At 31.8% G+C, this 24480-nt stretch overlaps 1 protein-coding gene across 3 annotated transcripts in view; it reads left to right on the forward strand.

Moving 5' to 3' along the window:
* Positions 1 to 24480, forward strand: part of LOC119608964 (putative uncharacterized protein DDB_G0293878) — an 85784-nt gene that overhangs the window by 54031 nt on the left and 7273 nt on the right. For all 3 annotated transcript variants that reach the window (XM_037963603.1, XM_037963604.1, XM_037963605.1), the window contains 6 exons: positions 673 to 1573; positions 18973 to 19238; positions 19300 to 19831; positions 21243 to 21381; positions 21469 to 22314; positions 22373 to 22771. In XM_037963603.1, the coding sequence (XP_037819531.1) occupies positions 1519 to 1573; positions 18973 to 19238; positions 19300 to 19831; positions 21243 to 21381; positions 21469 to 22314; positions 22373 to 22771 (2237 nt within the window). In that variant the 5' untranslated portion in view covers positions 673 to 1518. The remainder of the gene's footprint in view (positions 1 to 672; positions 1574 to 18972; positions 19239 to 19299; positions 19832 to 21242; positions 21382 to 21468; positions 22315 to 22372; positions 22772 to 24480) is intronic.

A 24480-nucleotide genomic window follows, 5' to 3' on the forward strand; every position in this document is an offset into this window, starting at 1 on the left:
TAGTTCTAGTTCAGTTCTAGTTCAGTTCTAGTTCAGTTCTAGTTCAGTTCTAGTTCTGTTCTAGTTCAGTTCTAGCTCAGTTCTAGTTCAGTTCTAGTTCAGTTCTAGTTCAGTTCTAGTTCAGTTCTAGTTCAGTTCTAGTTCAGTTCTAGTTCAGTTCTAGTTCAGTTCTAGTTCAGTTCTAGTTCAGTTCTAGTTCAGTTCTAGTTCAGTTCTAGTTGAGTTCAAGTTCAGTTCTAGTTCAGTTCTAGTTCAGTTCTAGTTCAGTTCTAGTTCAGTTCTAGTTTAGTTCTAGTTCAGTTCTAGTTCAGTTCTAGTTCAGTTCTAGTTCAGTTCTAGTTCAGTTCTAGTTCAGTTTTAGATTAGTTCTAGTTCAGTTCTAGTTCAGTTTTAGATCAGTTCTATATAGCTTTTTGGAGTTTTATGTAATTAAACTGACTAATATTGTTTTCCCCTTTAGCTGCGGCAACATTTTTAGAAAGTTTAGATATTTATTATTTTGCAGTTACAAAGTGTAGGTGGATGACTGAGTTAATATGTACCAGTATTTAATAACTATAGCCTCCACCTTTGTTTCAACAAGTCTCCGTCTGAATTAATTTCAAATTTTTATGTAAAATAATTTAATTAACTTTTAACTAATTTTTTCATCCAAATTTCTTTTTATTACAGATTTTCCACAAAATTGTATAAAATTATCTACAAATTCTTGGTTTTCTAAAATAAGAAACAAAATTGGTTTTGCATGCATCAAACCAAAAACAAAAAACCACAATACTATTGCCAACAATAATAAAATCAACATATTTTTGCAACAGCCAACCAGTCGGTTTATATTTTTTTGTTTGTTTATTTGGTGGCAACGATTTTGCATTTTTAATCGTTTATTCCTGTTAAATGCAATTGGCGTTTAAAAGTCGGTCACGTATTTAGTGGCAACAAACAAAAAAAGGCAACAAAAATCAATCAAAATAGGCAGAAATAAAAAAGAAGGAGGAAGAAGACATTTTGCAAAATTTTACAATTGAGTAGTTGTGTGGTCATTATTGCTGTGAGCAATAATAACAATAGCCAGAAGTTTGTTTTTGTATATGCTGGACATCATTAAATAAACAAACACACACACACACGCCAGAGAGGGAGACCAATCACTACATTTGTCAATAGTTCGCGAAAATTGTTATACTTTCATTAGAGCAACCTCCCATCAACTGACCAAAAGCAAAATTAGAGGGCGTAAATGTTGAAAAATCTTCAATATTTTGAAAAACCTCGAACATTTTACAAAAGTTGCAATAATATTTTTACATTCACATAATTATTGTTCTACATGTGATTGCAATTTTGGAGCTAAATTCTAGTTTTATTGACTAGTGATTAGTTTTTTGTTTCTTTGTTAATCTCTTCGTTTTTAATTTACAACAAACACTATAATTTGTTGCTGTTGTTAAACTACTATTGATTACATTTGCTATTGTTGGCGCTTTGAACCATTTACATACCTAAACCCGCCTCAAAATGTTGGATGATGACAACAATGATTTGCTGGCTGCAGCTTCAGAAATACAACGCAGTAAGTCATATTTTAATTTAGTTTTATATTTGTTCTATTTTCTTAAATTAGTTTTTAACTTTATGATGTTGATAATCATATTTAACACTTGATTGATTATTTGTTACGTTTATTCAGCCGAAAGTGTTGAGTGTGGGAGGAGAAGCGGGAAAATTTATTTTAGTAAAAAGTTAATATTTCTTTTTATCAAAATACATATTACTTGCTTGTTTTGTGCTCCGTTTTGTTTTTGTTTTAAAATAATTCCATCATATTCCAACAATAATTGTTTACATCACGTTTCAACTTTTTATAGATTTATGAAAGCAAATACACTGAGAGAAATTTATTAAGAGGAAGAGAGCCATCTAGCTTCGTATTTTCCCACTCTATCGAGTTATCAACCGACAGACAGACGGATGTACGGACTTGCGAAGATCACCCAAGACTACACTATATACTTGACTATATACTAGACTATAGACTAGACTATAGACTAGACTATAGACTAGTCTATAGACTAGACTATAGACTAGTCTATAGACTAGACTATAGACTAGTCTATAGACTAGACTATAGACTAGTCTATAGACTAGACTATAGACTAGTCTATAGACTAGACTATAGACTAGTCTATAGACTAGACTATAGACTAGTCTATAGACTAGACTTTAGACTAGTCTATAGACTAGACTATAGACTAGACTATAGACTAGACTATAGACTAGACTATAGACTAGACTATAGACTAGACTATAGACTAGACTATAGACTAGACTATAGACTAGACTATAGACTAGACTATAGACTAGACTATAGACTAGACTATAGATTAGACTAAAACTAGACTGTAGACTAGACTGTAGACTAGACTATAGACTAGACTATAGACTAGACTATAGACTAGACTATAGACTTGACTATAGACTTGACTATAGACTTGACTATAGACCTTGACTATAGACCTAGACTATAGACTAGACTATAGACTAGACTATAGACTAGACTATAGACTAGACTATAGACTAGACTATAGACTAGACTATAGACTAGACTATAGACTAGACTATAGACTAGACTATAGACTAGACTATAGACAAGACTATAGACTAGACTATAGACTAGACTATAGACTAGACTATAGACTAGACTATAGACTAGACTATAGACTAGACTATAGACTAGACTATAGCCTAGACTATAGACTAGACTATAGACTAGACTATAGACTAGACTATAGACTAGACCATAGACTAGACCATAGACTAGACTATAGACTAGACCATAGACTAGACTATAGACTAGACTGTAGACTAGACTATAGACTAGACTATAGAACTATAGACTAGACTATAGACTAGACTATAGACTAGACCATAGACTATACTATAGACTAGACTATAGACTAGACTATAGACTAGACTATAGACTAGACCATAGACTAGACTATAGACTAGACTATAGACTAGACTATAGACTAGACTATAGACTAGACTATAGACTAGACTATAGACTAGACTATAGACTAGACTATAGACTAGACTATAGACTAGACTATAGACTAGACTATAGACTAGACTATAGACTAGACTATAGACTAGACCATAGACTAGACCATAGACTAGACTATAGACTAGACCATAGACTAGACTATAGACTAGACTGTAGACTAGACTATAGACTAGACTATAGACTAGACTATAGAACTATAGACTAGACTAGACGACTAGACTATAGACTAGACTATAGACTAGACTATAGACTAGACTATAGACTAGACTATAGACTAGACTATAGACTAGACTATAGACTAGACTATAGACTAGACTATAGACTAGACTATAGACTAGACTATAGACTAGACTATAGACTAGACTATAGACTAGACTATAGACTAGACTATAGACTAGACTATAGACTAGACTATAGACTAGACTATAGACTAGACTATAGACTAGACTATAGACTAGACTATAGACTAGACTATAGACTAGACTATAGACTAGACTATAGACTAGACTATAGACTAGACTATAGACTAGACTATAGACTAGACTATAGACTAGATAGACTAGATTATAGACTAGACTATAGACTAAACTATAGACTAGACTATAGACTAGACTATAGACTAGACTATAGACTAAACTATAGACTAGACTATAGACTAGACTATAGACTAGACTATAGACTAGACTATAGACTAGACTATAGACTAGACTATAGACTAGACTATAGACTAGACGACTAGACTATAGACTAGACTATAGACTAGACTATAGACTAGACTATAGACTAGACTATAGACTAGACTATAGACTAGACTATAGACTAGACTATAGACTAGACTATAGACTAGACTATAGACTAGACTATAGACTACACTATAGACTAGACTGTAGACTAGACTATAGACTAGACTGTAGACTAGACTGTAGACTAGACTATAGACTAGACTGTAGACTGGACTATAGACTAGACTGTAGACTAGACTATAGACTAGACTGTAGACTAGACTATAGACTAGACTATAGACTAGACTATAGACTAGACTATAGACTAGACTATAGACTAGACTGTAGACTAGACTATAGACTAGACTATAGACTAGACTAGACTATAGACTAGACTATAGACTAGACTATAGACTAGACTATAGACTAGACTATAGACTAGACTATAGACTAGACTATAGACTAGACTATAGACTAGACTATAGACTAGACTGTAGACTAGACTATAGACTAGACTAGACTATAGACTAGACTATAGACTAGACTATAGACTACACTATAGACTAGACTGTAGACTAGACTATAGACTAGACTGTAGACTAGACTGTAGACTAGACTGTAGACTAGACTGTAGACTAGACTATAGACTAGACTGTAGAGAGACTGTAGACTAGACTATAGACTAGACTAGACTATAGACTAGACTATAGACTAGACTATAGACTAGACTATAGACTAGACTATAGACTAGACTATAGACTAGACTATAGACTAGACTATAGACTAGACTATAGACTAGACTATAGACTAGACTATAGACTAGACTATAGACTAGACTATAGACTAGACTATAGACTAGATATAGACTAGACTATAGACTAGACTATAGACTAGACTATAGACTAGACTATAGACTAGACTATAGACTAGACTATAGACTAGACTATAGACTAGACTATAGACTAGACTATAGACTAGATTATAGACTAGACTATAGACTAAACTATAGACTAGACTATAGACTAGACTATAGACTAGACTATAGACTAGACTATAGACTAGACTATAGACTAGACTATAGACTAGACTATAGACTAGAATAGACTAGACTATAGACTAGACTATAGACTAGACTATAGACTAGACTATAGACTAGACTAGACTATAGACTAGACTATAGACTAGACTATAGACTAGACTATAGACTAGACTATAGACTAGACTATAGACTAGACTATAGACTAGACTATAGACTAGACTATAGACTAGACTATAGACTAGACTATAGACTACACTATAGACTAGACTGTAGACTAGACTATAGACTAGACTGTAGACTAGACTGTAGACTAGACTATAGACTAGACTGTAGACTAGACTATAGACTAGACTGTAGACTAGACTATAGACTAGACTGTAGACTAGACTATAGACTAGACTATAGACTAGACTATAGACTAGACTATAGACTAGACTATAGACTAGACTGTAGACTAGACTATAGACTAGACTGTAGACTAGACTGTAGACTAGACTATAGACTAGACTGTAGACTAGACTGTAGACTAGACTATAGACTAGACTATAGACTAGACTATAGACTAGACTATAGACTAGACTATAGACTAGACTATAGACTAGACTATAGACTAGACTATAGACTAGACTATAGACTAGACTATAGACTAGACTATAGACTAGACTATAGACTAGACTATAGACTAGACTATAGACTAGACTATAGACTAGACTATAGACTAGACTATAGACTAGACTATAGACTAGACTATAGACTAGACTATAGACTAGACTATAGACTAGACTATAGACTAGACTATAGACTAGACTATAGACTAGACTATAGACTAGACTATAGACTAGACTATAGACTAGACTATAGACTAGACTATAGACTAGACTATAGACTAGACTATAGACTAGACTATAGACTAGACTATAGACTAGACTATAGACTAGACTATAGACTAGACTATAGACTAGACTATAGACTAGACTATAGACTAGACTAGACTAGACTATAGACTAGACTATAGACTAGACTATAGACTAGACTAGACTAGACTAGACTAGATAGACTAGACTATAGACTAGACTATAGACTAGACTATAGACTAGACTATAGACTAGACTATAGACTAGACTATAGACTAGACTATAGACTAGACTATAGACTAGACTATAGACTAGACTATAGACTAGACTATAGACTAGACTATAGACTAGACTATAGACTAGACTATAGACTAGACTATAGACTAGACTATAGACTAGACTATAGACTAGACTATAGACTAGACTATAGACTAGACTATAGACTAGACTATAGACTAGACTATAGACTAGACTATAGACTAGACTATAGACTAGACTATAGACTAGACTATAGACTAGACTATAGACTAGACTATAGACTAGACTATAGACTAGACTATAGACTAGACTATAGACTAGACTATAGACTAGACTATAGACTAGACTATAGACTAGACTATAGACTAGACTATAGACTAGACTATAGACTAGACTATAGACTAGACTATAGACTAGACTATAGACTAGACTATAGACTAGACTATAGACTAGACTATAGACTAGACTATAGACTACACTATAGACTAGACTGTAGACTAGACTATAGACTAGACTGTAGACTAGACTGTAGACTAGACTATAGACTAGACTGTAGACTAGACTATAGACTAGACTGTAGACTAGACTATAGACTAGACTATAGACTAGACTGTAGACTAGACTATAGACTAGACTATAGACTAGACTATAGACTAGACTATAGACTAGACTATAGACTAGACTGTAGACTAGACTATAGACTAGACTGTAGACTAGACTGTAGACTAGACTATAGACTAGACTGTAGACTAGACTGTAGACTAGACTATAGACTAGACTATAGACTAGACTATAGACTAGACTATAGACTAGACTATAGACTAGACTATAGACTAGACTATAGACTAGACTATAGACTAGACTATAGACTAGACTATAGAGACTATAGACTAGACTATAGACTAGACTATAGACTATAGACTAGACTATAGACTAGACTATAGACTAGACTATAGACTAGACTATAGACTAGACTATAGACTAGACTATAGACTAGACTATAGACTAGACTATAGACTAGACTATAGACTAGACTATAGACTAGACTATAGACTAGACTATAGACTAGACTATAGACTAGACTATAGACTAGACTATAGACTAGACTATAGACTAGACTATAGACTAGACTATAGACTAGACTATAGACTAGACTATAGACTAGACTATAGACTAGACTATAGACTAGACTATAGACTGAACTATAGACTAGACTATAGACTAGACTATAGACTAGACTATAGACTAGACTATAGACTAGACTATAGACTAGACTATAGACTAGACTATAGACTAGACTATAGACTAGACTATAGACTAACTATAGACTAGACTATAGACTAGACTATAGACTAGACTATAGACTAGTCTATTCAGCTAAATAAAATAATGTGCTGGATAAAGGCCAATCATTACTAAGTAAATGTATGATATAACAACTGGTCATAACAAGAAAGTTAAAATATTTTGTCCTGGAAATATTTTTATTTTATTTTCTTCAAAAATGTGTTAATATCTTTAAGTGTATTGAACTAGTATATTATTATGAAGTTTATTTGATTTTTCTGTTTGGGTGTGTTTCAACTTTATATTTCTTTCTTCGTCATGCCTAATAAAAAAATAATGAGGAGGTGTTTTGGTTCTTAAAAATCATATGTGACACATCACTTACTTTAAACTGTATCGAGTAATTTTAAAAAGTTTCAATGTAGGTAATTCAAATGTATGTAGAATTAGTAGTAGTTTTTGAATTAAGCATATGAACCTATTTTTTGGTTGTTATGCACACACGCAGCACCCTAATTGAATAAAAATCTATAAAAGGGTTTCTGGTTCCTTATTCGTTTTTCAACTGGTATTTTTTTGACTGTTTTGTATTAAAACTCGTACTGACACATCATTGTAAAGGGTATATAAGATTTGCTATAGCCGAATATAGAACTCTTACTTGTTTCATTTTGTTGTTGAGATTTCTACAACAAAATAGCCTTGATCTGATGCAACAGTTTGTTTTTTGTTGTTTTTGCTTTCTTTTTTCTGTTTTTTTTTTCTCTCTACATAATTGTATTTGTCTTGTAATTGTTTGAGTTTTTAATTGATTTTCTGTTTTTGCAACGAATTATTTATTGTATTTTCATTGATTCTGTTGTTGATGTTCTTATTGTTGTTGATAGCAGTGCGTATACATAATTTAATTTTGTATTTAATTAAACATAACGTATACAACTGGTAGCAGATTATTATTATTCTGAGGTTTGGCAAGTGATGGACATAAATATTGAATTTATTTTAAATAAATTATTTATTATTGAAATAAAAGGTTAAGAGACATTAAGGGAGTTAAAAAAATCTAAAATTGCTAAAATATGCAATAGAATTAAAATAAAAAGGCCTAATAAAGAAATCTTTATAACTCTTAATAAATCATAAAGATTATAATAATCATATTACGCACTTATTGTTATATTTGTTCTAATAATAACCTTATCATTTATTTATATACATATGATGTCTAACAATTTGTGTTGTTATTTAATCTTAAACTACAGCTACCTCTGACAACCCCCTCTCCCTCTTAAACTGCACGTGTGTAGTCGTGGTTACAACAACTCTTAGGAAAAGTGTGTTTAAACACGAATGTATAACGACAAAATTGGATTTAAATTTTCTATATTTTTTTCTTCGCCTTCTTTCTCTTTTTTATACACTCTTTTATAATTCTATTATACTTCTTTGTTATTAAGTAGTATTAGGGAAAAATATTAAAAAAAAAGAAAAATCAATCTTTATTTGGTTTTAGATATTTTTATTGTAGATCTCTATGCCGACACAATTGATATCGCACGTTTACACTTCAATATAAAAATAGTTGGGTTTTACGTCTTGTCTTATTATTGGCAATTTGTTTCTTTTTAAATTTTATAAAAGAATATTTTAAAGAAAGTATTCACTATTAAGCAAATATTGATTTATTCTTATAATTATGGTCGAAGAAAGTACAGACATTTAGTCTAGTCTACAGTCTAGTCTACAGTCTAGTCTACAGAACAGTCTAGTCTACAGTCTAGTCTACAGTCTAGTCTACAGTCTAGTCTACAGTCTAGTCTAAGTCTAGTCTATAGTCTAGTCTATAGTCTAGTCTATAGTCTAGTCTATAGTCTAGTCTATAGTCTAGTCTATAGTCTAGTCTATAGTCTAGTCTATAGTCTAGTCTATAGTCTAGTCTATAGTCTAGTCTATAGTCTAGTCTATAGTCTAGTCTATAGTCTAGTCTATAGTCTAGTCTATAGTCTAGTCTATTAGTCTAGTCTTAGTCTAGTCTATAGTCTAGTCTATAGTCTAGTCTATAGTCTAGTCTATAGTCTAGTCTATAGTCTAGTCTATAGTCTAGTCTATAGTCCTAGTCTATAGTCTAGGCTATAGTCTAGTCTATAGTCTAGTCTATAGTCTAGTCTATAGTCTAGTCTATAGTCTAGTCTATAGTCTAGTCTATAGTTCTAGTCTAGTCTATAGTCTAGTCTATAGTCTAGTCTATAGTCTAGTCTATAGTCTAGTCTATCTAGTCTAAGTCTATCTATAGTCTAGTCTATAGTCTAGTCTATAGTCTAGTCTATAGTCTAGTCTATAGTCTAGTCTATAGTCTAGTCTATAGTCTGTCTATAGTCTAGTCTATAGTCTAGTCTATAGTCTAGTCTATAGTCTAGTCTATAGTCTAGTCTATAGTCTAGTCTGTAATCTAGCCTATAGCCTAGTCTATAGTCTAGTCTATAGTCTAGTCTATAGTCTAGTTTTAGAAACAATTTCAAATGTGCTATTTATAAAAGAATTTCGAATAAATGTTCGATCGAATTACATAATAAATTATCATAAAATTTATTTTATAAAGAGTAAAGGAAAACTTTTCTTACAATTTTCTTCAAATTTAAATTCATGCATACGTTTATAAAACCAATATATTGTTGTCGTGAAATTAATAACAATAGCTGTAGAAATACCAGCAGCAAACCAACAATATTGAGTTCAAATTTTTGTTTTTGTTTTGTTTGTTGAAAAACACAACAACATTTTATTTCAAAATTCAAACAAAACATAGAAACCTAATAAATTCTATGTAAATTCTCCTGCGCATTTTTCTAAAATACACAAAATTATATTTTACAACAAAAAGAAACAAAAAGTGTAAAACATGTACTCAAATAAAATTTATTAGAAACACACACAAAAATAAACACCAGAACTTTTTAGTCTTATTTAGTACTACTATTGCTAAACAAACTTATAACAATTGTTCGCAGAGGGTTTGCTTGAGCAAAAGGGGTAAACCATGAATTTTAAATATTCGGGATTAATTTTTGGGTGTAAAACTAAACGAGGGATTTCAGGGGAATTGTTAGGCCAAGAACGAATCAAGGCAAGTCTAGTCTAAGTCTAGTCTATAGTCTAGTCTATAGTTAGTCTATCTAGTCTAAGTCTAGTCTATAGTCTAGTCTATAGTCTAGTCTATAGTCTAGTCTATGTCAGTCTATAGTCCTGTCATAGTCTAGTCTATAGTCTAGTCTATAGTCTAGTCTATAGTCTAGTCTATAGTCTAGTCTATAGTCTAGTCTATAGTCTAGTCTATAGTCTAGTCTATAGTCTAGTCTATAGTCTAGTCTATAGTCTAGTCTATAGTCTAGTCTATAGTCTAGTCTATAGTCTAGTCTATAGTCTAGTCTAGTCTATAGTCTAGTCTATAGTCTAGTCTATAGTCTATAGTCTATAGTCTAGTCTATAGTCTATAGTCTATAGTCTAGTCTAGTCTATAGTCTAGTCTAGTCTATAGTCTAGTCTATAGTCTAGTCTATAGTCTAGTCTATAGTCTAGTCTATAGTCTAGTCTATAGTCTAGTCTATAGTCTAGTCTATAGTCTAGTCTATAGTCTAGTCTATAGTCTAGTCTATAGTCTAGTCTATAGTCTAGTCTATAGTCTAGTCTATAGTCTAGTCTATAGTCTAGTCTATAGTCTAGTCTATAGTCTAGTCTATAGTCTAGTCTATAGTCTAGTCTATAGTCTAGTCTATAGTCTAGTCTATAGTCTAGTCTATAGTCTAGTCAATAGTCTAGTCTATAGTCTAGTCTATAGTCTAGTCTATAGTCTAGCCTATAGTCTAGTCTATAGTCTAGTCTATAGTCTAGTCTATAGTATAGTCTATAGTCTAGTCTATAGTCTAGTCTAGTCTATAGTCTAGTCTAGTCTATAGTCTAGTCTAGTCTAGTCTATAGTCTAGTCTATAGTCTAGTCTATAGTCTAGTCTATAGTCTAGTCTATAGTCTAGTCTATAGTCTAGTCTATAGTCTAGTCTATAGTCTAGTCTATAGTCTAATCTATAGTCTAGTCTATAGTCTAGTCTATAGTCTAGTCTATAGTCTAGTCTATAGTCTAGTCTATAGTCTAGTCTATAGTCTAGTCTATAGTCTAGTCTATAGTCTAGTCTATAGTCTAGTCTATAGTCTAGTCTATAGTCTAGTCTATAGTCTAGTCTATAGTCTAGTCTATAGTCTAGTCTATAGTCTAGTCTATAGTCTAGTCTATAGTCTAGTCTATAGTCTAGTCTATAGTCTAGTCTATAGTCTAGTCTATAGTCTAGTCTATAGTCTAGTCTATAGTCTAGTCTATAGTCTAGTCTATAGTCTAGTCTATAGTCTAGTCTATAGTCTAGTCTATAGTCTAGTCTATAGTCTAGTCTATAGTCTAGTCTATATCTAGTCTATAGTCTAGTCTATAGTCTAGTCTATAGTCTAGTCTATAGTCTAGTCTATAGTCTAGTCTATAGTCTAGTCTATAGTCTAGTCTATAGTCTAGTCTATAGTCTAGTCTATAGTCTAGTCTATAGTCTAGTCTATAGTCTAGTCTATAGTCTAGTCTATAGTCTAGTCTATAGTCTAGTCTATAGTCTAGTCTATAGTCTAGTCTATAGTCTAGTCTATAGTCTAGTCTATAGTCTAGTCTATAGTCTAGTCTATAGTCTAGTCTATAGTCTAGTCTATAGTCTAGTCTATAGTCTAGTCTATAGTCTAGTCTATAGTCTAGTCTATAGTCTAGTCTATAGTCTAGTCTATAGTCTAGTCTATAGTCTAGTCTATAGTCTAGTCTATAGTCTAGTCTATAGTCTAGTCTATAGTCTAGTCTATAGTCTAGTCTATAGTCTAGTCCATAGTCTAGTCTATAGTCTAGTCTTTAGTCTAGTCTAGAGTCTATTCTATAGTCTAGTCTATAGTCAAGTCCATAGTCTAGTCTATAGTCTAGTCTACAGTCTAGTCTATAGCCTAGTCTATAGTCTAGTTTATAGTCTAGATTATAGTCTAGTCTATAGTCTAGTCTATAGTCTAGTCTATGGTCTAGTCTATAGTCTAGTCTATAGTCTAGTCTATAGTCTAGTCTATAGTCTAATCTATAGTCTAGTCTACAGTCTAGTCTACAGTCTAGTCTATAGTCTAGTCTATAGTCTAGTCTATAGTCTAGTCTATAGTCTAGTCTATAAGTAGTTTTTTTTATCACTCAGTATTATATTTAGATTTAAATGATTGCGGAAAAAGTTCTTTGCTATTCGTGACATTCTTTATAAGGGACATTCTTTATAAAGTCAATACATATTTAGATTTTTTAAACAGAAGTTTGATAACCCTTGTTTATAACTGTTTTTTTCTCAACTGCACTTGTAAGACATTAGATATTTTTTCCTTCTTTTTTTGGTTCGAATATGAGGAATAAACATGACATGAGAAGTTCATATTGCATAAAATGTAATAGTAGCTATGATACATACAACAACTTAACTATACTATAGCAACTTTCGTAACACATAAACTAACATTAGGAAAGAAATAGCTATTTGTAAAATATCTATGTGAATACCTAAGCAACGCATACAATTTAAACTATTTTCTAGTTAAATCTAAAAATACTCTTTTTTGAAATACATTTGTACTATATTATTTATACTAACTCTATTTGCATATTTTAAATTGCGAGGAAACAAATATTTCATCTGAGTAACCTATATTAAAAAATAGCTTTCTTCGTATTTTATTTATTGGTTAAGGTTGATTTTTTTTCACTTTTTATAACAGTTGTTAAAATTCCCTTGAAAATTGTTAACAACTGTTGAAATTTTGAATATGTGTTTAAATATTACTTGGTAAACCAACAAAACCTTTATTAAATTTCGTTTTTTAGAAAAAAAAAGGAAAAAAGGCAACTTTTAACCCGGTAAATTGAACCACTAACAGTTACAACAATTTGTATTGTATTTGTTGCTGATTGAATTTATTTTTTTTAATATGTATGCATTTGCCTTTAACTAAATAAACTTTGTATTCCTTAAACTTCCTGTTTACATTTATGAACATAATAAGGTTTTTTTTTTACAGTAGAGGTTAAAACTTTCTACGTCAAAGTTATTTTCGAAAAACTTTCAAAACTTTTTAAATAATCTCTAAATCATGAGAATTTATAAGAAAATAATTTCAGTTTTAGTTGAAAACAATTCTTCTCATTTTCTGTTTTCAAAATAAAAATTTTGAAAAAAAAATTAAATATTTTTAAATTTTATTTAAAATCTTTTTTACTTTTGACAATTTTTTTCAATTTCATTAATTTTTTCGAATCAACAGTATTAGAAAGATTTTGTTCAACACTGTTTATTGTTTATTCGTTCCATTTTTAATACCACCAATATTTCCATAACTTTCTTATTTTTTTGGCAATTTTTTGTTATTGTCGTCGTTGTTTTCTTTTTCTCCAGTCAATACTTATTTGTAGAGTGTTTACAACCATAACCGCCCGCCTTATTAACTTTTGACATTTTTATAATTTCTAAATAAATTTTGCAATTTTATTATTTATTTATACTAGGAAATTTTAAGTTAAATTCTTAACATGCAAACATATTTCTCTCTCTTTCATACAAACACATGATAACACCATTGTATTACCATTTTATAGGAATGTTTTTATAAGATTCGTTTTTGTTGTTTTTTGAAATGCTTTTCTTGGTCGTTTTTTAGGCATTCTTTGGCGTGACGCTCTAACAACTGTTGAAATTTTCAAATTTAAGTTTTTTTATATGTTTCTTTATTATACCCTACGGCTTCGTGAGTAGGGTATATATAAGTTTGTCATTTCGTTTGTTATTAATATATATTATAATTATCCGACCTTATGAAGTATATATTCTAGTTCATTATGTTGATTATGTTACTTCCGTCTGTGCGTTTGTTACAATCAATTTTCTGAAGACCCCAGATATCTCGGAATACTGCACTTGTAATCTTCAATAATTACATCAGGCATGTTTTCGAAAATATCGCTAATTAAAATATAAATAATGGAGATATGAGCAAAAATCCCAGATAACCTCTTAAAATTTCATTCAAAAATTAAAACGACCATATGTATAATTTTTCTAATAATAAAGCATTTAAGCTCAATTCCGAAATATTTTAAAAATTTGTTGCAAAAACCAGTGATCTTCTGAAAGAGGGGTTATATGGGGGCTCAATTAGTCCGACTATAGTATTGCCTTTAATATAGTTTATAGTCTAGTCTATAGTCTGGACTATAGTCCTAGGATATAGTATGGACTATAGTCTAGTCTATAGTCTGGACTATAGTCTAGTCTATAGTCTGGACTATAGTCTAGTCTATAGTCTGGACTATAGACTAGTCTATAGTCTGGACTATAGTCTAGTCTATAGTCTGTACTATAGTCTAGTTTATAGTCTGGACTATAGTATAGTCTATAGTCTGGATTATAGTCTAGTCTATAGTCTGGACTATAGTCTAGTCTATAGTCTGGACTATAGTCTAGTCTATAGTCTGGACTATAGTCTAGTCAATAGTCTGGACTATAGTCTAGTCAATAGTCCAGACTATAGGCTAGACTATGGACTAGACTATAGGCTAGACTATAGACTAGACTATAATCCAGACTGTAGACTAGACTATATTCTAGACTATAGGCTAGACTATAGTCTACGCTATTGTCTGGACTATAGCCTAGTCTATAGTCTAGTCTATAGTCTAGCTTATGGTCTAGCCTATAGTCTAGTCTATAGTCTAGCCTCTAGTCTAGACTATAGTCTAGTCTATATTCTAGTCTATAGTCTATATATCTATAGTCTATAGTCTAGTCTATAGTCTAGTCTATAGTCTAGTCTATATTCTAGTCTATAGTCTAGTCTATATTCTAGTCTATAGTCCAGTCTATAGTCTAGTCTATAGTCTAGTCTATAGTCTAGTCTATAGTCTAGTCTATAGTCTAGTCTATAGTCTAGTCTATAGTCTAGTCTATAGTCTAGTCTATAGTCTAGTCTATAGTCTAGTCTATAGTCTAGTCTATAGTCTAGTCTATAGTCTAGTCTATAGTCTAGTCTATAGTCTAGTCTATAGTCTAGTCTATAGTCTAGTCTATAGTCTAGTCTATAGTCTAGTCTATAGTCTAGTCTATAGTCTAGTCTATAGTCTAGTCTATAGTCTAGTCTATAGTCTAGTCTATAGTCTAGTCTATAGTCTAGTCTATAGTCTAGTCTATAGTCTAGTCTATAGTCTAGTCTATAGTCTAGTTTAAAATCTAGTCTATAGTCTAGTCTAGTCTATGTCTAGTCTATAGTCTAGTCTATAGTCTAGTCTATAGTCTAGTCTATAGTCTAGTCTATAGTCTAGTCTATAGTCTAGTCTATAGTCTAGTCTATAGTCTAGTCTATAGTCTAGTCTATAGTCTAGTCTATAGTCTAGTCTATAGTCTAGTCTATAGTCTAGTCTATAGTCTAGTCTATAGTCTAGTCTATAGTCTAGTCTATAGTCTAGTCTATAGTCTAGTCTATAGTCTAGTCTATAGTCTAGTCTATAGTCTAGTCTATAGTCTAGTCTATAGTCTAGCCTATAGTCTAGTCTATAGTCTAGTCTATAGTCTAGTCTATAGTCTAGTCTATAGTCTAGTCTATAGTCTTGTCTATAGTCTAGTCTATAGTCTAGTCTATAGTCTAGTCTATAGTCTAGTCTATAGTCTAGTCTATAGTCTAGTCTATACTCTAGTCTATAGTCTAGTCTATAGTCTAGTCTATAGTCTAGTCTATAGTCTAGTCTAGTCTATAGTCTAGTCTAGTCTATAGTCTAGTCTAGTCTATAGTCTAGTCTAGTCTATAGTCTAGTCTAGTCTAGTCTATAGTCTAGTCTATAGTCTAGTCTATAGTCTAGTCTATAGTCTAGTCTATAGTCTAGTCTATAGTCTAGTCTATAGTCTAGTCTATAGTCTAGTCTATAGTCTATAGTCTAGTCTATAGTCTAGTCTATAGTCTAGTCTATAGTCTAGTCTATAGTCTAGTCTATAGTCTAGTCTATAGTCTAGTCTATAGTCTAGTCTATAGTCTAGTCTATAGTCTAGTCTATAGTAGTCTATAGTCTAGTCTATAGTCTAGTCTATAGTCTAGTCTATAGTCTAGTCTATAGTCTAGTCTATAGTCTAGTCTATAGTCTAGTCTATAGTCTAGTCTATAGTCTAGTCTATAAGTCTATAGTCTATAGTCTAGTCTATAGTCTAGTCTATAGTCTAGTCTATAGTCTAGTCTATAGTCTAGTCTATAGTCTAGTCTATAGTCTAGTCTATAGTCTAGTCTATAGTCTAGTCTATAGTCTAGTCTATAGTCTAGTCTATAGTCTAGTCTATAGTCTAGTCTATAGTCTAGTCTATAGTCTAGTCTATAGTCTAGTCTATAGTCTAGTCTATAGTCTAGTCTATAGTCTAGTCTATAGTCTAGTCTATAGTCTAGTCTATAGTCTAGTCTATAGTCTAGTCTATAGTCTAGTCTATAGTCTAGTCTATAGTCTAGTCTATAGTCTAGTCTATAGTCTAGTCTATAGTCTAGTCTATAGTCTAGTCTATAGTCTAGTCTATAAGTCTAGTCTATAGTCTAGTCTATAGTCTAGTCTATAGTCTAGTCTATAGTCTAGTCTATAGTCTAGTCTATAGTCTAGTCTATAGTCTAGTCTATAGTCTAGTCTATAGTCTAGTCTATAGTCTAGTCTATAGTCTAGTCTATAGTCTAGTCTATAGTCTAGTCTATAGTCTAGTCTATAGTCTAGTCTATAGTTAGTCTAAGTCTAGTCATAGTCTAGTCTATAGTCTAGTCTATCGTCTAGTCTATAGTCTTTAGTCTATAGTCTAGTCTATAGTCTGTCTATAGTCTAGTCTATAATCTAGTCTATAGTCTAGTCTATAGTCTAGTCTATAGTCTAGTCTATAGTCTAGTCTATAGTTCTAGTCTATAGTTCTAGTCTATAGTCTAGTCTATAGTCTAGTCTATAGTCTAGTCTAGTCTATAGTCTAGTCTAGTATAGTCTAGTCTAGTCTAGTTCTAGTCTAGTCTAGTCTCTAGTTCGTATAGTCTAGTCTATAGTCTAGTCTATAGTCTAGTCTATAGTCTAGTCTAAGTCTAGTCTATAGTCTAGTCTATAGTCTAGTCTATAGTCTAGTCTATTAGTTCAGTCTATAGTTCTAGTCTATAGTCTAGTCTATAGTCTAGTCTATAGTCTAGTCTAGTTCTATAGTCTAGTCTATAGTCTAGTCTATAGTCTAGTCTAGTTAGTCTAGTCTATAGTCTAGTCTAGTCTAGTCTATAGTCTAGTCTATAGTCTAGTCTATAGTCTAGTCTATAGTCTAGTCTATAGTCTAGTCTATAGTCTAGTCTATAGTCTAGTCTAGTCTGTCATAGTCTAGTCTATAGTCTAGCTATAGTCTGTCTATAGTCTAGTCTATAGTCTAGTCTATAGTCTAGTCTAGTCTAGTCTATAGTCTAGTCTATAGTCTGGTCTATAGTCTAGTCTATAGTCTAGTCTATAGTCTAGTCTATAGCCTAGTCTATAGTCTAGTCTATAGTCTAGTCTATAGTCTAGTCTATAGTCTAGTCTATAGTCTAGTCTATAGTCTAGTCTATAGTCTAGTCTATAGTCCTAGTCTATAGTCTAGTCTATAGTCTAGTCTATAGTCTAGTCTATAGTTCTAGTCTATAGTCTAGTCTATAGTCTAGTCTACAGTCTAGTGTCTATAGTCTAGTCTATAGTCTAGTGTCTATAGTCTAGTGTATATAGTCTAGTCTATAGTCTAGTCTATAGTCTAGTGTCTATAGTCTAGTCTATAGTCTAGTCTATAGTCTAGTCTATAGTCTAGTCTATAGTCTAGTCTATAGTCTAGTCTATAGTCTAGTCTATAGTCTAGTCTATAGTCTAGTCTATAGTCTAGTCTATAGTCTAGTCTATAGTCTAGTCTATAGTCTAGTCTATAGTCTAGTCTATAGTCTAGTCTATAGTATAGTCTATAGTATAGTCTATAGCCTAGTCTATAGTCCAGTCTATAGTCTAGTCCAGTCTGTAGTCTAGTCTATAGTCTAGTCTAGTCTATAGTCTAGTCTAGTCTATAGTCTAGTCTAGTCTATAGTCTAGTCTATAGTCTATTCTATAGTCTAGTCTATAGTCTACTCTATCGTCTAGTCTATAGTCTACTCTATAATATGGGACTTTTTTAATACTTTTTTGTTCTTCAAAAGGAATTTTTGAATTTTCTATAATATTGAATCTAGAAACTTAAAATTGAACATTCATAGTCCAGATTGTATGAAAATATATAAAAATGGAATTGGTACTTTTTTGTTTTTATATTGTGAAGGGTATATATGTATGTATATAAGATCCGGCACAGCCGAATATAGAACTCTTACGTGTATATTGGTCCTTTTGTTTTTAACTCTTTAAGTAACAAATGTGTGGCACGTAAATGCCAACAATAAATTTTTATTACATTTTCTTTGAGCTGAATTTAAAGTTGTTGCCTTTATTAATAATTCTAATGGGTCTTGCGAAATTAAAATAAATTTCATAATGTGTTTTAATTAAATCTTATTATGAATGTAAAGGGGCTTATTTAAATATAAAAGAACTAAACAATTTTTTTATATATTTTCTAAATATTAAATTTCTATTATATCCTGCTTTCTTTATAGATCGTTTATATTTTGTGGCATTTAAAAAGAATTTTAAACCAAAAAATACTGCAACCAGTCATTATTTTAGCATCGATGATGATTTTATCTATGAAAATTTCTACAATGATTTTGGTCCCCTAAACATTTGCATGCTGTATCGCTATTGTCAGAAATTGAATGCCAAATTAAATAATAAAACTTTGGCTAATAAAAAGATTGTACACTACACCTCCATGAATCCGGCTAAAAGAGTTAATGCCGCCTATCTAATGGGAGCATTTGCGGTGAGATCAAGTATAATAACAACATTTTAAAAATTCTAAACAAATTTTCTTTTTACCCCAGATAATTTACCTCAACAAATCACCCGAAGAGGCCTATCGCCCTTTGGTCATGGGCGAAATACCTGCTTATACACGTTTTTGTGATGCCTCCTATGGCCCTAGTGGCTATAAAATCTCCCTAATCGATTGCCTAAATGCTGTACACAAATCTTTAAAGGCGGGTTTCTTTAATTTTGAAGATTTCGATGCCGAGGAATATGAATACTATGAACGTGTTGAAAATGGTGATTTCAATTGGATTGTTCCTCAAAAGTTTATTGCCTTCTGTGGACCTCATCAAAAGTCCAAAACACTGCCAAATGGTTATCCTTGCCATTCACCGGAAACTTATTTTGAATATTTTCGCGCAAATAATGTAACGACCATCATACGTTTGAATGCCAAGGTTTATCATGCTTCCAGTTTTGAGAATGCCGGTTTTGATCATAAAGATCTATTTTTCATTGATGGTAGTACGCCTAGTGATTTGATATTGAAGAAATTCTTAACGATATGTGAGACGACAAAGGGTGCCATAGCAGTGCATTGTAAAGGTGGGTGAAGAATTCCTTAATTTTGTTTTAATCTTATTGTATTAGTCTGGAGTTTTCTATAGAAAAAGTTGCTCTAAACTAGACAACTTTATATAAAAAGGCTCTTCCAGTATACACAACTTTTCTATAGAAAACACATTCTAGCCGAAATAACTTTTCTTTAGAAGAACATGCTCTAGATTAGAAAAATTTTCTATAGAAATGATTGCTGTAGTCCAAACAACCTTTCTATAGAAAGAGTTGCTCTAGTCTAGACAACTTTTCTATAGAAAAAGTTGCTCTAGTCTAGATAACTTTTCTATAGAAAAAGTTGCTATAGTCTAGACAACTTTTCTATAAACAAATTTGCTATAGTCTAGACAACTTTTCTATAGAAAAAGTTGCTCTAGGCTAGACAACTTTTCTATAGAAAAAGTTGCTCTAGTCTAGACAACTTTTCTTAGAAAAAGTTGCTCTAGTCTAGACAACTTTTCTATAGAAAAAGTTGCTCTAGTCTAGACAACTTTTCTATAGAAAAAGTTGCTCTAGTCTAGACAACTTTTCTATAGAAAAAGTTGCTCTAGTCTAGACAACTTTTCTATAGAAAAAGTTGCTCTAGTCTAGACAACTTTTCTATAGAAAAAGTTGCTCTAGTCTAGACAACTTTTCTATAGAAAAAGTTGCTCTAGTCTAGACAACTTTTCTATAGAAAAAGTTGTTCTAGTCTAAACAACCTTTCTTGGAAAAAAGTTGCTCTAGTCTAGACAACTTTTCTATAGAAAAAGTTGCTCTAGTCTAGACAACTTTTCTATAGAAAAAGTTGCTATAGTCTAGACAACTTTTCTATAGAAAAAGTTGCTCTAGTCTAGACAACTTTTCTATAGAAAAAGTTGCTCTAGTCTAGACAACTTTTCTATAGAAAAAGTTTCTCTAGTCTAGACAACTTTTCTATAGAAAAAGTTGCTCTAGTCTAGACAACTTTTCTATAGAAAAAGTTGCTCTAGTCTAGACAACTTTTCTATAGAAAAAGTTGCTCTAGTCTAGACAACTTTTCTATAGAAAAAGTTGCTCTAGTCTAGACAACTTTTCTATAGAAAAAGTTGCTCTAGTCTAGACAACTTTTCTATAGAAAAAGTTGTTCTAGTCTAGACAACTTTTCTATAGAAAAAATTGCCTTAGTGTAGACAACTTTTCTATAGAAAATGTTGTTCTAGTCTAAACAACCTTTCTTGGAAAAAAGTTGCTCTAGTCTAGATAACTTTTCTGTAGAAAATGTTGATCTAGACTAAACAACTTTTCTATTAAAAAAGGTTGTTCTAGTCTAGTCCGGTTTGATAGAAAAAGTTGCTCTAGTCTAGTCATCCATTTCTATACAAAAAGTTTGAAATGAAATATTGTTTTTATCTCAATGGGACATATTTTCTGTTTTTAGCTGGTCTTGGACGCACTGGTAGTTTAATTGGTGCTTATATTATGAAACACTATAATTTCTCAGCTCTGGAAGCTATAGCCTGGTTGCGTTTATGTCGTCCTGGTTCGGTTATTGGTCATCAACAACAATGGATGGAAGAGTAATTAAATCACTTACGAATTAAACAAATTGACAACAATTTTATATAAATTTCTCATTATCTCCTCCTTCTCCTCCATAACTTTAGTAAACAATCCTGGCTGTGGTCTGAGGGAGAACGCATGCGTAAACGTGCTGGTACCTGTTGTCCCGTACACAAATATGGCATTTATAGTTTATTGTATAAAACTTGTTCTGCTGGTCAGTTACGTACGAATGAAAATAATACGGAAATGTTAATGACACGCGTCAAGGGTATTTCACAAAAGGTCGACACCATGCATTTGAATGAGGAAGATCAAACTGATTCGAATCAATTGGATTCTTTGGAATCCTATGAGAATGGCAATAAAACTCTAACAACTCGTACACGTTTGTTAATGACAGCGAAAGATGGTGCCATAACACCGCCTACTAGTGCTAGTGATAATGACAATGATGTTACCGAAACCGAAGAAGAATCTACAACCTCTAATACCAATAGCACATTTATAGTGTCGCGAAGACGCAAATCGCCGACAACAGTTGCCAGTACGAAGAGCAGTAATGTTACCACTACTACCACATCTCTAAGAAGTTCACCTACTCCCACGGGTGGTGGTGGAGGTGTTGCAGCAATTACCGAAATAACTTTACGTCGAACACCACCTTTAATGGGTAATGGTCATAGTTTGATAACAACTACAACGGTAACTAGCTCAAGTGTCACCACTAATACGAATGTGGCTCCGGCTCCTTTGTATTCTGAAAAGAAATTGAAAAAACCTTCAACTACTTATGAACCGGCCGCCTTACAAAGGCCTACCATAGCATCCACGGTGAAAATGACACAGGCAGCTATAGAAAAGACCAAGGCACAAACTCAGGGTGATAAACTAAATCAAATTAAGGCCATGAGAAGGCAACATAATTCCAGATCTGGTGGTAGTACAGGGTAAGTTTGAAATGCAACTTATGGTTTAAAATATTTAAATTTAAACATTATTTTACAGTGAAACTGAAAATCCTTTACGTCATACCCGAGCCCGTTCACAACCGTTCCGTAATAACAATAATTTGGTTAATATGTTGGCCACCACTACAACCACCACAACTGGCCTAAAGGCACAAGATTGTTTGGATTCAAATGCAGCGGTGACAGCTACAAATAATTTATTAAATAATAACAACAATATTAATAACAATAATAATAATAACAACAACAACAACAGTAATAACAATAATTGTAATAATATTAACAATAATAATAACAACAACAATAACAGTGTTGGTGGTCCAACTACAACAGCAACAACAACAAATCTAACCTCAACTACCACCACCATGGGTTTAACTAGTGTTAATAGTACAATAACAACACGGGCACGCAGTTTAGCTATTTATAGCAAAAGGTAAGTTTTAAATAACCCTCCCCACCCCCCTATACACACAAAATGATCCCTTTTTTTGACTTTATCCCCCTCCCAACACTTTTTAATTCCTCATTTTTTCTTAATACAAACAAATTAACAAATTTTTAATTTCTTTTATCATTTAATAACTAAATTCATTTTGCCAATTTTTTAACAAAAATCTAAGAAAATTAACTTTTAGTTTTTTTTTCAAAAGCCATTTTATTAACGTTTTATTTAATTTTTTGATAATGTTTGTTGCCGTGTTTTTTATTGCTAAATTTTATAAGAAAATGAAAAAAATGATTTTTTCCTTTTTAATTGCTACTTTTTTATTATAAATTGTTTTTTTGAATTTTATTTTGTCAATTTTATAATTAATTTGTTCATATTGCCGCCATTAGTTCTTGCATTTTATTTATATTTTCTTTCTTTTTAGTAAATATTAACATTTAGTTTTAAATTTTAATGTGGTAGTTTTGTTGGTATTTAATTTAGACCTGTTACTGGGAAAGAAAGCAACTTATACTATAGAAAAGTTGTCTGGACTAGAGCAACTTTTTCTATAGAAAAGTTGCTCTAGTCTAGACAGAAAGGTTTTATAGACTAGAGCAACTTTTTCTATAGAAAAGTTGTCTAGACTGGAGCACTTTTTTCTACAGAAAAGTTGTCTAGACTAGAGCAACTTTTTTTATAGAAAAGTTGTCTAGACTAGAGCGACTTTTTCTATAGAAAAGTTGTCTAGACTAGAGCAATTTTTTCTATAGAAAAGTTGTCTAGACTAGAGCAATTTTTTCTATAGAAAAATTGTCTAGACTAGAGCAACTTTTTCTGTAGAAAAGTTGTCTAGACTAGAGCAACTTTTTCTATAGAAAAGTTGTCTAGACTAGAGTAACTTTTTCTATAGAAATGTTGTCTAGACTAGAGTAACTTTTTCTATAGAAATGTTGTCTAGACTATAGCAACTTTTTCCACAGAAAAGTTGTCTAGACCAGAGCAGCTTTTTCCACAGAAAAGTTGTCTAGACCAGAGCAACTTTTTCTATAGAAAAGTTGTCTAGATGAGAGCAACTTTTTCTATAGAAAAGTTGTCTAGATGAGAGCAACTTTTTCTATAGAAAAGTTGTCTAGATGAGAGCAACTTTTTCTATCGAAAAGTTGTCTAGATGAGAGCAACTTTTTCTATAGAAAAGTTGTCTAGATGAGAGCAACTTTTTCTATAGAAAAGTTGTCTAGACTAGAACTACTTTTTCTATAGAAAAGTTGTCTGGACTAAAGCAACTTTTTCTATAGAAAAGTTTTCTAGACTGGAGCAACTTTTTCTATAGAAAAGTTGTCTAGACTGGAACAACTTTTTCTATAGAAAAGTTGTCTAGACTAGAGCAACTTTTTCTACAGAAAAGTTGTCTAGACTAGGGCAACTTTTTCTATAGAAAAGTTGTCTAGACTGGAGCACTTTTTTCTACAGAAAAGTTTTCTAGACTTGAGCACTTTTTTCTACAGAAAAGTCTTCTAGACTAGAGCAACTTTTTCTATAGAAAAGTTGTCTAGACTAGAGCAACTTTTTCTATAGAAAAGTTGTCTAGACTAGAGCAACTTTTTCTACAGAAAAGTTGTCTAGACTAGAGCAACTTTTTCTACAGAAAAGTTGTCTAGACGGGAACAACATTTCCTATAGAAAATTGTGTTGTGTAGAGCAACTTTTTCTAC

The sequence above is a fragment of the Lucilia sericata genome, unplaced genomic scaffold (assembly GCF_015586225.1).
Source record: "Lucilia sericata isolate MDLA Ls3-8-SP2 unplaced genomic scaffold, ASM1558622v1 Contig000904F_arrow, whole genome shotgun sequence".
NCBI classification, from domain to species: Eukaryota; Metazoa; Arthropoda; class Insecta; order Diptera; family Calliphoridae; genus Lucilia; species Lucilia sericata.